At 46.7% G+C, this 17,119-nt stretch overlaps 1 protein-coding gene across 19 annotated transcripts in view; it reads right to left on the reverse strand.

Moving 5' to 3' along the window:
• Positions 1 to 17,119, reverse strand: part of EPB41 (erythrocyte membrane protein band 4.1) — a 201,245-nt gene that overhangs the window by 72,200 nt on the left and 111,926 nt on the right. For all 19 annotated transcript variants that reach the window (XM_056557271.1, XM_056557272.1, XM_056557269.1 and 16 more), the window contains exon 7: positions 7,277 to 7,495. In XM_056557271.1, the coding sequence (XP_056413246.1) occupies positions 7,277 to 7,495 (219 nt within the window). The remainder of the gene's footprint in view (positions 1 to 7,276; positions 7,496 to 17,119) is intronic.

Below are 17,119 nucleotides of genomic sequence, written 5' to 3' on the forward strand. Positions count from 1 at the left end.
ATTCACACTTGCGATTTGCGCCGATCCCGGGTCATACGGGTCGATGGTGACCCAGAATATAAGGGGGATCGCGGTTGTCCAAGACACCCACGATCCCCCTGAAGGGATAGGAGTGAGGTGGCAGGGGTGCCACCCCTCCTATCCCTGCTATTGGTGGTCTAGACGTGACCACCAATAGAAGATCGGGGGTGGGGGGGTTAACTTTCGGTTTCCCCGTTCTGCTCACCCACAATAGGCGGGGCAGAACGGGGAAACCGACAGAGAACCGGGGCCGAAGTGTCCACTCACCCATCGTCGACAGCTGTAGGCTGCGATCGGGACAAGGAACGGCGGAAAGAGAGGATGGCGATGCGACTCCCTGGATCTACATAAGCCGGTTAGTTGCTTAGCAACATCTGGAGGGCTACAGTCTGAGACCACTATACAGTGGTCTCTAAACTGTAGCCCTCCAGATGTTGCAAAACTGCAAATCCCAGCATGCCCAAACAGCAAACAGCTGTCTTGGCATGCTGGGAGTTGTAGTTGAGTACCACCAGCTGTTGCATAACTTGCAACAGCTGGAGGCACACGTTGGAAAATACTGAGTTAGGTATCTGAAGGTTTTCCAAACAGTGTGCCTCCAGCTGTTGCAAAAGTACAACTCCCAGCATGCACAGTCTGTCAGTACATGCTGGGAGTTGTAGTTTTGAAACAGCTGGAGGTTTGCCCCCCCCCCCCCATGTGAATGTACAGGGTACATTCACACGGGCGAGTTTACAGTGAGTTTTCTGTTTCAAGTTTGGGCTGCGGCAAATTTTTCACCGTAGCGCAAACTCCTAGCGGGAAACTCACTGTAAATGCCGCCAGTGTGAATGTACCCTAAAAATACTACATTACACTACCACAAAATAACGGGTAAAACACTACATATACACCCCCTTAGACTGCCCCCCAAATAAAAATGAAAAACGTATCGTAGGGCAGTGTTTCCAAAACAGAACCTCCAGCTGTTGCAAAACAACAATTCCCAGCATTTCCGGTCAGCCACTGACTGTCCAGGCATGCTGGGAGTTTAGCAACAGCTGGAGGCGCCCTGTTTGGGAATCGCTGGCGTAGAATACCCCTATGTCCACCCCTATGCAATCCCTATGTAGTCCTCAAATGCGCATGGCGCTCTCTCACTTCGGAGCCCTGTCATATTTCAACAGTTTAGGGTCACATATGGCGTATTTCCGTACTCGGGAGAAATTGCACTACACATTTTGGGGGGCTTTTTTCCCTTTTACCCCTTATGAAAAGGAAAAGTTGGGAGCTACACCAGCCTCTTAGTGTAAAAAAAACACATGCTGGTGTTGCCCCATACTTTTTGTTTTCACAAGCGGTAAAAGCAAAAAAAAGACCTCCAAAATTTGTAACGCAATTTCTCCTGAGTACGTAAATAAACGCAAAAAAATAAATACCCACATGAGACCCCATTTTGGAAACTACACCCCTCACGGAACGTAACAAGGTGTATAGTGAGCCTTACCATCCTACAGGTGTTTGACGAATTTTCATTAAAGTTGGATGGGAAAATGAAAAAAAAATATATATGTTTTCACTAAAATGCTGGTGTTACCCTAATTTTTTTTATTTTCATAAGGGAAAATAGGAAAAAAGCCCCCCAAAATTTGTAACCCCATTTCTTCTAAGAAAATACCCCATTTGTGGATGTAAAGTGCTCTGCGGGCGCACTACAATGCTCAGAAGGGAAGGAGCACCATTGGGATTTTGAAGAGAAAATTTGTACGGAATTGAAGGCCACTTGTGTTTACAAAGCCCCCATACTGCCAGAACAATGGACCCCCCACATGTGACCCCATTTTGGAAACTACACCACTCACGTAATGTAATAAGGGGTGCAGTGAGCATTTACGCCCCACAGGTGTCTGACAGATTTTTGGAAGAGTGATCCGTGAAAATAAAAAATGTAGTTTTTCATTTGCACAGCCCACTGTTCCAAAGATCTGTCAAACAGCAGTGGGGTGTAAATACTCACTGGACCCCTTATTAAATTCTGTGAGGGGTGTAGTTTCCAAAATGGGGTCACATGTGGGGGGTCCACTGTTCTCGCACCACGGGGTGGGGGGGGGGGGGGCTTTGTAAATGCACATGGCCCACGACTTCCATTCCAAACAAATTCTCTTTCAAAAAGCTCAATGGCGCTCCTTCTCTTCTGAGCATTGTAGTGCGCCAGCAGAGCACTTGACATACACACATGGGGTTACAAATTTTGGGGGTCATTGTCTCCTATTACCCCTTGTAAAAATGTAAAATTTGGGGGGGAAAATGCATTTTTGTGAAAAAATTTTTTTTTTTCCATTTACACATCCAACTTTAACAAAAAGTCATCAAACACCTTAGATTTTGGCAGCGGACATTTCAAGAAATGGCTGTGCAACGTACCCTTCGGACAATTTAAGAGAATCAGAAGGAACTGCACGAGTGAGAGAGACTTTGTGTCACAGAGCAAAATACTCAAATCTAGATTTAGGGCTAAAGGGTATCCCCACTCTCTCGTGCAGTCCTCCTTCATCCGGGCACAAACTCTCACTCAGAAGGACTGCCTTCTCCCTAAACCTAAGGCCGACACCAAGATAGGCGATAGGTCACTTAATTTCATCACCACTTTCAGCCGGGAACACACAAAAATCAGGAACATTCTGAGTTCCCATTGGCCCATCCTTCTTAAGGATCAACACTTGGGACCATTGTTACCTACCAAACCTTCCCTTACCTTCAGAAGAGGTCGTACTATTCGGAATATAGTAGCTCCCAGCAAGTTAAAACCTCAGACAAACAAGTGCGTTAGTACCGGTTTTCTTTCCATCACAGGGTGTTTCAAGTGCGGCCTCCCCAGATGCAAATGTTGTGCCGTTATTAAACACAAATGTACCTCTTTCTCCTCCACTTCTACCAAGACTACATATCCCATCAAAACCCACATTACCTGCAGCACCAAATACGTTGTATACCTGCTACAATGCCCATGCGGACTACAATATGTGGGGCGCACAATTCGTTGCTTTAGGGAACGCATCAACAAGCATCGCAGCAACACTGCTAATGGTTTCCTGTTGCATAGCGTATCCCGCCACCTGACTGAAGCTCATGCAAAAGACTTTAACTCCATCACTGCAACTCCAATTGAACACATCAGCAGTGATCAGTCCCACAGATACAGCACCCTGAGACGCAGGGAGAATTTTTGGATTCATTGTCTCCAGACTCTCTCACCCAGTGGACTGAATGAGATGATTGAGTGCAATTTGTGAGGCATCACTACTATATACATTATATTTATATATTTTTTATGCATTTTTCTTAATAATAATATTTTTATTCTCATTTTTATCTCTATTTCTAATTTATCTCACCTCATTTTCTGTCTCTGCCCATTGCCCCATCTCTCTCTCCCTCCCCCTTTCCCCCCCCCCCCCACTATATACATTCATAATTAGTTTGGTTTCCCCCCCACTATTTTTTAGTGTCATAGCCGGCTGTTACATTTGCCATATATATATTTTTATTTTCATTTTTATTTTCATTTTATTTTTATTATTTTTATTTTATTTTATTTTTCTTCTTTTTTAATTTTATTTTTATTTTTATTTTCATTTTCATTTCCTATTCTATTTTTATTTCTAATTCTATTTCTATTTTTATTTTTCATTATTATTTCTACCATCATAGATCGTTTTTCTGTTTCTGCCCATAGTTTCCCCCCCCCCCCCCCCCATATTACTTTCCCTCCACCCCTTAAGCCCCCCCCCCCCATTTTTTCTCATTGCCACATCACTGGCTCTAGTTCAAGATGTCCATATTCAGTGACACTTTTATTGACGTCCATACACACTAACTACCACTGCCTATTCATCATATACTATCATCCTGACATTTTCCCTCCTGTGGGTTCCAGCGAGGGACTTCAGTGCCTGTCATCACGGGTGAGCCGGCCTCCTGAGCGCTGCCCGTGACGCGCTGCGCCTCTGCGCGTCGTGCGTCTCCCGGGCAACGCTCTCTGGCCGGACGCTTCCGACAGACTGCATGGATACGCGTCTGTAGCAACGGCCACTTCCGCCGCACACTCCGGAGCTGCGGCCAGCGGCTCCGGATGCGCGCATATTACCTACTGTTCACCAATGATTTTATTTAGAGTTTTTGTAATTGCTCCATTCCATCAGGCTGTTCTATGTGTCAGAATAGGTTTTCATGATTTGCATGTCTATTTTGATGTATTTATCATGCCTTTACAGTATGTGCCCCTGTTTACTGTAGCCCCTCCCCCTTATGTTTGGCGCCCATTTTAAGTGTATATATACCATGTAAGCACCACCAGTTGTTATCACTGATCTGAAGAAGGGGGCGCTGTCCCCCGAAACGCGTTATCTAGCCTGTATCCCTGCTTGCTATGATTCTACAGCAATAAAGAAGCTATATCTTGCAAAATACTTCTGCCTCGGACTTTTCATCTTCATCTCACCAGGACAACAGCAGCGCCCTTTGAAAAAGGTTTTTTTTCTTCCTTACCACTGCATATCTATCCAGGACTGGCTAGTCCTGTCCTGTACCCTGGGCTTAGCAGCTGTATCCGGTGGACTATTATCCATACCACTAACCCCACTGTGGGTCTACATGCAAGTTTTTTGCTCGCTCAAGGTGAGCACCCATCATCTACTCTTCGACTAACCCCTCCCACCTGTCATCAACGGTATAACACTAGGCGCCTTTCCGTCGGTCTTTCCTTCTTTTGCTCTTTTCAGATCAAACACCTGTGGGGTGTTAATGCTCACTGTACCCCTTGTTACATTCCTTGAGGGGTGTAGTTTCCAAAATAGTATGCCATGTGGGGGTTTTCTGCTGTTCTGGCACCATAAAGGCTTCCTAAATGTGACATGCCCCCAAAAAACCATTTCAGCAAAATTCACTCTCCAAAATCCCATTGTCGCTCCTTCCCTTCTGAGCCCTCTACTGCTGAACACTTGACATACAAATTGGAGGGGGCTTTTTCTCCTATTACCCCTCGTAAAAATTCTAAAACTGGGTCTACAAGAACATGCAAGTGTAAAATATGAAGATTTAGAATTTTCTCCATCACTTTTCTGCTATTCCAGTGAAACACCTAAAGGGTTAACAAACTTTCTGAATGTCATTTTGAATACTTTGAGGGGTGCAGTTTTTATAATAGGGTCATTTATGGGGTATTTTTAACCTGTTAAGGACCCATGACGTAACGTTACGTCATGAGTCCGCTCCCAATCTGTAACGCGGGGCCGGGACCCGTGGCTAATAGCGCGCGGCATTGATCGCGGTGCCACACGCTATTAACCCTTTAGACGCGGCATTCAAAGTTGAACGCCGCGTCTAAAGTGAAAGTGAAAGCATGCCGGTTAGCTCAGGGAGCTGTTCGGGATAGCCGCAGCGAAATCGCGGTATCCCGAACAGCTTACAGGACAGCTGGAGGATCCGTACATGCCTCCTCGCTGTCCGATCGCCGAATGACTGCTCAGTGCCTGAGATCCAGGCATGAGCAGTCAAGCGGCAGAATCATCGATCACTGGTTTCCTATGAGAAACCAGTGATCAATGTAATAGATCAGTGTGGGCAGTGTTATAGGTCCCTATGGGAGCTATAACACTGCAAAAAAAAAAGTGGAAAAAAAAAGTGAAAAAAAAAAAAGTGAATAAAGATCATTTAACCCCTTCATGTTGCTTATCCAGGAGGTTTTATCTTTTGTATTTTGAGACGCCATGTCGAAATTTTATATGGTTTACGAATAAAGGTGAAGTTTATTATACCGCTGGCTTTCGCACTTTTCTCTAATTTACAAATCTGTTTAACTTTCTGGCACCAGTTCATTAGAAAAAAAAAAAAAAGTTTTCCACCGGAGTACCCCTTTAAGGGCTGAGCCCTTTTTTTGCAATTCTGACCACTGTCATTTTATGCTTTAATAACTCTGGGATGCTTTTACAGTTTATTCTGATTCCAAGAATATTTTTTCGTGACATATACTACTTTAACATAGTGGTAAATTTTCATCGTTCCTTGCATCCTTTCTTGGTGAAAATGAAAAAATGTCATGAAAAACCCGAAAATTTAGCATTTTTCTAACTTTGAAGCTCTCTGCTTGTAAGAAAAAAGGATATTCCAAATAAATTTTATATTGATTCACAAATACAATATTTTACTTTATGTTTGCATCAGAAAGTTGACATGTTTTTACTTTTTGAAGACAGAAGGCTTCAAAGTATAGGAGCAATTTTCACGAAAATTTCTAAATCTGAATTTTTCAGGGTCCATTTAAGTTTGAAGTGGATTTGAGGGGCCTTTCTGTGAGAAATACCCCATAAATGACCCCATTATAGAAACTACACCCCTCAAAGTATTCAGAATGACATTCAGAAAGTTTGTTAACCCTTTAGGTGTTTCACAAGAATAGCAGCAAAGTGGAGGAGAAAAATAAAAATCTGTATTTTTTTCACTAACATGTTCTTGTAGCCCCATTTTTTTTTCATTTTTAAAAGCAGTATAAGGATAAAAATCCCCGCAAAATTTGTAGCCCAATTTCTCTTGAGTATGGAAATACCTCAAGTGTTGACATAAAGTGCTCTGCGGGCTCACAACAAGGCTCAAGAGGGAAAGAGAAACTGTGGGATTTTTTTAAATGAATTTTGCTGTCATGGTTTTTGGGGGCAATGTTGCATTTAGGAAGCTCCCATGGTGCCAGAAAAGCAAAATAACCCCCACATGGCACACTATTTTGAAACTACACCCCTCAAGGAACCTAACAAGGGGTATAGTGAGCCTTAACACCTCGCAGGTGTTGAAGTTGGACGTTAAAATGGAAAATTAGATTTAGCACCACTGCCACCTTGCGCCTATCCTTTAGGATGATCGGGGATGTCTCTGACATCTCCGATCATCCCTATTTTCCAGGCTATCGGGTCATTAGAGACCCGATCAGCCCGGAATCGCCGATCTGAATTGATCTCAGGACCCCCCCAGGCGTTGTCACAGGATGCCTGATGAATGAAATTCCCACGGGCATACCCATACGCCCTCAGTCCTTAAGGAATCTAAAACAGGGGTGTATGGGTACCCCCTCAGTCCTTAAGGGGTTAACAAGCAATTGCAGTGACTGGGATTTCCTACTGAGTATGTGACATTACCACTGGTGACTGAGGTGGAGACATCTTTTGCAGACTGCCTTTACAGCACATAACAAAAGATTAAATAAACGCTTGTTCTGCATGTTTACCTGTAGGACTTATGTAGTTCTGCAACTTTGGCCTCAAGATCCTTGGTCTGATTGGGACTCAGTTTAAACTCACTGACATAATCTGTGCCATGAAGATCTTCATCATAATCTCCCACTTCTGACTGGACAGTGTATGAACCCAAAAGGGCAAGAGTAGCAAAGGAGCATGGTAGGCGACCACTGAGGATGTCCTTACGCAGCTGGAGGCACAGGTAATATCTGTAAAAGCAGAAAAATCAAATCAGCAACTTTTACATGTATGAAAGTAGGACTTAAGCCAATTCTTAATCGTATGAACAGTGTGAATATAGATGTGCATTAGAGAGGAGCGAATTTTAGAAAAATTTGATTCGGCCGATTCGGCGAATTTTCCGAAAAAAATTTGGTTCGGTCAAAATTTATTTGCTGCAAATCTGTATTAAAAACGGCTATTTCTGGCCTACAGAGCGTCTCAATAGGGGTGTAACACGCATAAGGTGCGAGCAACACCAGCCGCATTTTAATGGCTCCCTGCTAATCAGCAGGTTCTGCTCAACGCCGGAACTATCATGTTCACATCATAATGGAATCTCTCTATACCTGCAAGGCAATACGGAGGCTGTATACACCAGATGATATAGGTGCAGTGAATTAGTACATGGTTCAATACGCTCCTGAAGGATGTGAAAAGATGAATGGATACAAATGTCTTTTCATTTGCAGGCACACTCATCAGTAGCCGCATATGTGAATTTTGCTTGCATAAATTTTCTTTGCAGCTTTTTCCTTTGCAGGTGCCTTGCAGGTTCTTGTAAATGAGACTTTTTACATTTCTATATCTTTAAGTAGTATGTATTAATGCATCTAATGTACTATTTATGTAATACTATATTACTACGCCATCCTGATGACATCAGCAAACACTAGCTGACAGAAACGCGTTGTAGGCGGTGTATATACAATTTTTTCTCACATTAAAAAATTTGAGAGATCTTGTGTGTCAAACCCTGAGAATCTAAACGACTCAGGTAATTGTATAGGCAGCTTTGTACATATAAACTATTTTTTCTGTACTGCTGCCTATCTTTCTATATCCTATTCTTGGTATGGGGCTCACGTATTTGGTGTCATTTTAGCAAACCTAATTAAAAGTAAAGTTTTATAGCACTATCCTTTATATTTAAATTTTTTGATTGTGTGCTGGTGTAGTAAAATAATACTGTTATTTAGTATGACATGCAGATTAGAGGCGTCGCTAATAGAATCACTGTCGCAGAGTGGCACAATGACAGAGACTGGAGGTGGCATAAGTATTAGGAGACCATATAGTGGCTGAATGACACAGCCTGGATTTGGGGGGAGCATGAGGAGAACATATGGTGGCAGTATGAGACAGCCTGGAGGCAGCATCAGGAGTCCTGAAAGTGACCCGGTGACATAGTGGGGCGGTGGGTGGCAATACCAGTACCCGGTGACGAAGGTGGTTGAAAAATGGAGAACTTGGCACCATCAGATGTGTGGCAGGATCAGACTAGTAGCTGAGGCAGGTAGGCAGAAGAAAATAGTCTCTTTTCTAAAAGTGTTAGTGTGCACAAGTAAGTATTGGGGAAATGCATTACGTAAAACGTAACTTTTAATAATATTCTTAAGATAAACTACATGTACCCAAAATTCTTTTGAAATCAAATAAAATGAAAGGTGCGCAAAAAACACCATGTGCCACCTACACCACAAAGTATTGATGTGATGCAAAGACCTCTAAAAAGGTGGAAGGAAACAACGTATGGTTCATTGTAACCGGTGAGGGTAAAAACTTCCCTTGTAAGGCCCTACTCTGGCATTATTAATTCCCTTCTTGACAAGTGTTACTCACCCTAAAGAGGGCGGCCCTACACTGGAAACTCTCCCTATTTCCACCTGCAAACACTGCCATTTCTCAGGGTTTTTAGGTGGAAATAGGGAGAGGTTCCTGTGTGGCGCCACCCTTTTTAGGGCAAGTAACACCTGTCAAAAATAAAAAATGTGAGAGTAGTAGAATAGTTCTTATCCTAAGAATATTATTAAAAGTTAAGTTTTACGTAATGCATATCCCCAATACTTACTTGTGCACACTAACACTTTTAGAAAAGAGACCGTTTTCTTCTGTATCCCTGCATCAGCTACTATTCTGATCCTGCCACCCGCCACACATCTGATACTGCCAAGTTCTCAATTTTTCACCCACCTTCGTCACCGGTTACTGGTATTGTTTTTTGCACACCTTTCCTTTTGTTTGATTTCCAAAAGCTTTTGGGTACACATATTTTATCGTAATAAAAGTTAAGTTTTAGCTAATGCATATCCTCAATACTTATTTGTAGTCTGATGCCCAGGAATGTCTGTAACTGGGGAGTAGCACCTTAAATATGTTATGCACTATCCATATTTGTGAAGTGTTGGTGTGGCACCATTGTCAATCTACTCTGATGCATCAGGCATTGGTGGATGAAAATCCTGGCTGATCCATGCCTGATTCATCTTCACAAAGGTCAGTCTTTCCACATTTTTTGTGGACACAAGTTCTCCTTGGGGTTACTCTGGCCCCCTGGCACACTAAACACCTGCTCTGATGGCACACTACTGGCCAGGAATGACAGCTTTTTCAGGGAAAACTCTGCTAGTTGCGGCCACAAATCAAGTTTGGCTACCCAGAATTCCAGCAGATCTTCAAGGTGTGTTGGCATGGTCATGTCAAGGCATGCCACCACCTGCTGGTTCAGGTCCTGCTCCAGGTCTATCTGCTGCTGATGAGTTGCTGCTGATGATGAGTTGCTGCTGCTGATGGAGCTGGTACTGCTCCTGCCACCCCACCCCACCCCAGCAGCCATGGCAGTGGAAGGTGAGCGTAGAGGGCCCCCCGAGTCAGACCTGCGAGAGGATGGACGAGGCGCTGAAGAGCATCGGCCAACTGACTACGTAGGATGTCTCTGTAGGTCAGTTTGTCCTCCCTCTCAGTGGGTGTAAAAAAAGGCCCCCATTTTGCCAGTAGCAAGGGACCAATAAGGTGGAGAGCCAGAAGTCATCCTGCAGCCGAATGGTGACAATTCTGTGGTCACTACGCAAGCAAGTGAGCATGCATCGTGCCATTTGTACAATTGACTTGGAGGGACTCCCTGCTTCCATCTCCACTGCATACTGGCACAGTTTGTCTGGGTCCTCTGTCTCGCCTTCCTCATAACCCTCTAGCTGCTCCTGCTGCTCCTCTCCTGTCAGATGACTAGAAAAACCGCTCGTCTCGCTAAACCTAAACTGTGCTCCACTGTGCCCCTACCCCTCCTCCTCCAGTTCAGCCCCCACAGGGCTCATGTGGTTGTGAGATGTAGGCGCCACGTCTCCGGTGCCCTGACAAGCCATCATTTCCAACACGTGTTGAAGTGAATTAAGTCGTATATCCCGTAATACTGGCGACTGACTAATAATGTGGCTTCCTCAAAGTGGCCGAGCAAACGGCAGGTGTCACGTATGAGCTGCCACTGGTTGACATTGAAGTTACACAGGGGAGTCCCCTTATCCACTTGGATCATCAAGAAATCGGTGATGGCTTTTCTCTGTTCGTATAGTCGATCCAATATATGGAGGGTGGAATTCCAACGTGTGGAAACGTCTCAAATCAGACTATGTTGGGGAATACCATTTTGACGCTGCAGCTCAAGGAGGGGGTTCTTTATGGTGTACAAGTGGCTGAAGCGCATGCAAAGTTTCCTTCCCATTGTTAGGATGTCTTGCAGATGGGGGAAACACTTTAGGAACCGCTTGACAACCAGATTGAACACGTGTGCCATGCAGGGCCATGTCTCAGGCTTCCTTGTTGAAGCGCAGACAAGATGTTCTTCCCGTTGTCGATCACCATGATTCCCATTTCCAGTTTTCATGGAGTAAGCCATGATTCGATTTATTGATGAATGACTTAGCAGTTCCTCCCCTGTGTGACTCCATTTGCCAAGGCAAACCATGTGAAGAACAGCGTGACACAGCCATGTCCTGCACACATGGTATGCTGTAGGGGCATTGAGACTTGTACGTGCAGTGGAGGCTGAGGACATGGTGTAGGATGAGGAGACGGAGTCGCACACTGTCACAGGACCAACGGCCTGAGAGCAGGGAGGCGGAAGCGGCGTGACCTGTCCAAGTTTCTGTTGTAGCTGTGCAGGAACCACATTTACCCAGTGGGCCGTAAAGGACATGTATTGTCCCTGACTGTAGTTACAACTCCACACGTCGGCGCTGCTGTGCACTTTGGTACACACCGACAGGTTCAAGGACTGGCCCACCGTCTGTTCCACAAAATTGTGCAGGGCTGGTACTGCTATCTTTGCAAAGAAATGACGGCTTGGGACTCTCCACCTTGGCTCAGCATAAGCCATTAGTTCTCTGAAAGGTGCAGAGTTCACCACTTGAAAAGGGAGGGACTGCAGCTCCAGCAACTTAGACAGGAGCACATTCAGCTTCTGCGCCGTTGGATGAGTGGGCGCATACTGTTGTCTCTTGGACATGGCTTTGCCGATGGATTGCTGGCAGAATGACTGACTTAAAGTAGGAGGAGCATCTGGAGCGACAGAAGATGGGTATGACATACAGCTTGGCTGATGTGGTGAAGCCTTGGCTGGCTGAAACGGAGCGGAGTGCCACTGGGTGATGCAGCAGGCTGGACCACCACATAGGAGCCACGGTTCTCCCAGACCGCTTTTTTTTTTCTTTTTTTCTTTGTATTCAAGTTTATTTTCAAATAATATACAAAACATAACATAAACAAATAGAGCCATCATACAAATGTGGACATTAAGCAAAACAAGGTGAGCAACCCATATAGGGTACGGAGATACTTGTAGCAGGGACTATGGAGTGAGCCAATAAAATAATGCGATAATTAACAAACCCAAGATGTTAGGTTGCTTAGGAGAGTCTTCAATCAAAAATAGGAGTGGAAAGAACTCCCAGTAGAATCAACAGAAAGGGGAGTCCTCCTGAGAGGAGGGAGAGTAGTAGAACAAAAGAGCAGTCAGAAGAGGGGCCAGAATCAGAAAAAGTAACAGAGAGACATGAAGAGGAAGAGAAACACACACATAGACAGGAGGATAAGGGGGAGGGGATAGGTTCAGGGAGCCGCGGGGGGGATAGGGTCTACAAGGGCACGATAGCCCGTGGAGTCTTGGAAAGCCAACCATTCGAACCAAGTCTTAGTGTAGCGCTCATGTTCCTCAGGCGTCAAGGCCAGCAATTCATCCATCCGTTGCGTGGAGGAGATCTCCGACAAATCGTCCCGTATAGTAGGAGGTTCAGGAGAACGCCACCTACGAGGAAGAACAGTCTTGGCCGCCTGCAACATGTGACTTAGGAGAGATTTACGGAGTGAAGAAGCCGAAATCGGGAAGTGAAACAATAGAACTGCTTCGGGGGAGTTGGGTACGGATATCCCAGTGACCGTCCCAATAGTGCGGGTGACAATGGACCAAAACTGGGTCAATTTGGGACATTCCCACCAAATATGCGCCATGGTGCCTTGTGACAGACCACACCGCCAACACTCCACAGGAACTGTGGGGTACCATCGGTGGAGCTGTATAGGGGTTTTATACCAGCAGGACACAATTCTATAATTCGTCTCCTGCCCCTTGTTAGCTACGACCGACTTGTGAGTGAGGTGAAAACTTTTAGACCATTGCGCAGGTGTGAAAGTCTTTCCCAGTTCCGTCTCCCAAGCCCTGCAAAAAGAGGGCAATGAAGAGGAGGAACCTGAAAGCAGTAGGCGATACATGAACCCTATAGTGTGTGTGTGTGGGGGGGGGGGGGTAGAGGGGCGTTAGGCAGAGTGTCTCGAACGTGGTCAATGCACGGTTCAGGTGTGTGGATCGTTTGATGGAGAAATAGGAGTGCGACAGTTGAGAGTATTCAAAGGGTCTACGACCTAGAGTTGCACCATCAGGAGATGGGGAGAGGGGGAGCAGCCCCGAAGCAGAGAGCACATGAGTAAATCTCAACGGAGAAGGACCTGTACCTCCCAGAAAAGCATCACGAGATAGTCCCAGGGGAAAAGCAGGATTCCCCGTGACCGGCAGTAGTGGACCAGCAGGGTTGATTAAAGAGTCGCGAGCGCCAGGTTTACCCAAAATTGAGAGTGTTTGTACCGTGGTGAACAACAGCTGGGACAAGGAGGAGGAAGAAGGGGGCCATAGCCATGGCAGCCCAGACAGGTCCACGGGGGACACTTCCCTTGCCAAACGCACCCAAAGCTTAGAAGCCGAATTTTGCAGCAGATCAAGCAGACGGGCATGCACAGCGGCAATGTAATAGAGGCGGCCATCAGGCAGACGCCCTCCCCCAGCCTCCTTAGGGCGGAAGAGTACCACTCTTCTCAGACGAGGGCGACCCGGTGCCCAAACAAACCCCCCAAACTTACTGTGCAAAGTGTGCCAAAAGGTAGCAGGGATAGCTATTGGTAACGTCTGGACCAGATACAACAGCTTGGGTAAGAGAGTCATCTTGATTGCGTTAACCCTACCAAACCACAAAAGAGGTTTCCCCTGCCACCCATCTAAGTACGTAGAGAATTGAGCAAGTAGGAGAGCAAAATTACATTGATATAGGCGAGACAGGTCCGCAGGGATCTTGGTGCCAAGGTAGGAAATACCTGCGGTGGGCCAAGTAAACGGAAAGTTGGCATGAAGGGTATCAACTAGGGGGTGAGGAAGAGAGACCTTAAGCGCCTCGGATTTTGAGACATTAATTTTAAAGTTCGACCACACCACAAATCCGGACAACTCGGACATCAAGGAAGGGATAGAAACATGCGGATTCGTGATGTACACCAACAAGTCGTCGGCGAAGGCCGAGCACTTAAACTCGTGGGAGCCAATGCGTATCCCTGAGGTTGTTGCGGATGGAGGCCAGGAGATGTTCCATGATTAAGACATATAATAGAGGGGATAATGGGCAGCCCTGGCGAGTGCCGTTATAAATGCAGAATGATTGAGACAGGGAGCCATTACGTTGCAGTCGGGCAAAGGGGGAGTGATAAAGGGACATTATCTTAGAGGTTATACCAGGGCCCAGGCCGGCTACACTAAGAGTCTCTTGCAGGGATGACCAAGATATGCAGTCAAATGCTTTCTTAGCGTTGAGGGAGAGGATCATTAAGGGAATTCCACGGGAGCGAGCATGATGAATAATGCCCAACGTTTTAAGGGTATTATCGCGGGCCTCCCTCCCTGGGACAAAGCCCACTTGATCAGGATGGAGAACTGCAGGCAAATGAGGGCCAAGCCTGTTAGCTAAAAGCTTGGCAAAAATTTTCAAATCCACATTTAGCAATGAAATGGGCCTGTAGCTGGAGCACAGTTGTGGGTCTTTGCCCGGTTCAGGGAGGACTGCCACATGGGCTAGCGTGGATTTGGGGGGAAAAGGCATATCAGGGCCAACCTCATTAAAGGCTTTCAACAGCAGCGGGGCAAGGCGTTCGCCAAACGCTTTGTAAAATCCTGCGGTGAAGCCATCAGGGCCAGTGCTCTTTCCCCCAGGTAAGGAGGCAATGACCCCCAACAGTTGCTCTTGTAAAAACGGAGCGTCCAGCTCTCCGATATTATCAGAGGGGAGACTGGGTAGGTTAGGAGCAGGGAAAAAGCCTGACCCAGGGCCAGAACAGGTAGTAGGAGGTAGATGATACAGGTCCGTATAGAACTTACAAAAGGTGTCAGCTATCTCAGGAGTGGTGTGAACCCGCCCCCCACCTGAAGTTTTGAGACAGGGAATATGGGATTTAGCCCAACGTTCCCGCAGTGCCCTAGCCAACATATGCCCACTCTTATTCCCAAACTCGTAGAATTTACTATGGCAGAGATGGAGAGCACGCTTAGAGGAGGCATCCAGCAAACGCCTGGCTTCCTGCCTTGCCAGCAAAAGGTCTCCCAGGACAGTAGAAGAGAGTGTGCGCTTGTGGGCTAGTTCTAATTCCACTACCCGGCCTAGAGCCCTCTTCAGGGCGACTGCCTTTTCCCGTTTAAGATGGGTGCAGTGTTTAATAAACGTGCCACAGAGCACACACTTAGCTGCTTCCCACTTCACGACAGGGGAGGTGGGATCCTGGGCATGATCGAGGACGAGGACCCCGAGCCGGAGCGATCCTCCACAGCACCAGGGGCCCGTGCCCTCACTCCAGTGCCGGCAGGCTCCGCTGCAACTAGTTGAGAGGAGCAGGTCTCCTGCGTGGCCCGCTCCAAGATGGCGCCGGTCTCCCCAGGCTGTGGCGCGGTCCCCGTCCAGAGGTGCTGGGACCGCGTAAAATAACTTTCTATGTCCATCAGGGGTGACGGGGGCACAGCAGCAGGTTGCCCCTTGGTTTTTTTTGTGGGATCGCCCCATATAGAAAGCAGCAGCAGGGTGAGAAAGCAGACGGCTGGCGGGAGCTCTCAGGAACACGTCCTCACGCGGCCATTACCAGACACCCCCCCCTCCCAGACCGCTTTTTATGGTGATGCTGCATATGTTGACGCAGGGCTGTGGTGCCAACATTGGGACCCTGGCCATGCTTCACCTTCTGCCGACACATCTTTCATGTTGCCAGGTTAACATCCTGCCACACTGTCGAGTAGATGATTTTCCCACCTACAGTCCGCACAGATTGACTGTTCCTGCCGCCGACTCCAGGACCCCCTGTTCCACACCCTTATGGGAAGGTAGGCTGCCGCGAAGCAGGTGGTCTGCCTCGGGCACGTTTGGCTCCAGACTTTCCACTTCTGCCACCATGCTGACTGCAAACCAGCAAACCATGCTACTACCTTTCTGGCCCAGCTGCTGCCCGGTCAACCTGGAACCCTCTTCTCCTGATGATGATGAAGCTCCTTCTGCACCCGGCTCCCAAGTGCGATCGGCTTCATAATCATCGAGTTGTGTCTGCACGTCACTCATGTCCTCCTCAGGTTCCTCAACAGTGTCTGCTTCAGGAGCCTGAACGCTTGCAACACCACCTCCCACGCCACTCTCCTCATCACTATTTGCCCACCTAGCAGAGAAAGCGGCGGATTTCTCTTCCACTTGTTGGCTGGGCAGTAGCTGCTGACTGTCCTTTAGTAGATCGTCCTCACTTAATAGTGGAGCTGAACCCACAGCATAAGATACTTCTGTGGGGGAGGGAACACCATAGGACAGAGGCAATAGGAGGACAGGGACTACTCCCAGGCCATGCCAACTAAGAGTTGTGTCTGAGGAACCCACCGACTGTTGACTGGGAGATGTCAGATGTCACTTGTGATGAAGTGGATGACCATGTTAACCAATCGATGACTGCAGATAGGTTGCTGGTCGAGACACGACGGCTAGCTGATATCGGGAGCTCAGGCCTCTTGCTGCGACTCGTGCTGCCACTCACCCCTAGTCTGCTGCAACCTCTGCCTGATGAATTAAGCCTTCTGCCAGTCATCTGTGCATGTCCTGATACTTCTCTGCCTGACATGCTTAGTGCGTATATGAGGGGAGTACAATATGCTTAAAACAGTATTTGTCTACAACACCAGCAGGTGTGTACTTTTGGCTGGCCTTTCACAGTATCTCGGCCCTTGAGACTTTAACAGGAACAAAATTGCACACCACTTAGATGTATGCACAGGTTACACTTAATAGAGAACAATATGCTTTTAGTGCTCTGCTCACCCTAATTGGCTGGCTACTATTACCTTTCCAGTTGTTGTACACACCAGTGCTGCAGCACTCAGTCGCTGTGTACTACACAAACAATTGCACTCTCTCTCTCAATCTCATTCCCTTCCCTGTCAGTGCTTCTAGGCTGGATTTGGGCTTGAGGTGAATTGCTGCTGTAAAAAAAGCTTTTCTGTG

The sequence above is a fragment of the Hyla sarda genome, chromosome 2 (assembly GCF_029499605.1).
Source record: "Hyla sarda isolate aHylSar1 chromosome 2, aHylSar1.hap1, whole genome shotgun sequence".
Classification (NCBI taxonomy): domain Eukaryota; kingdom Metazoa; phylum Chordata; class Amphibia; order Anura; family Hylidae; genus Hyla; species Hyla sarda.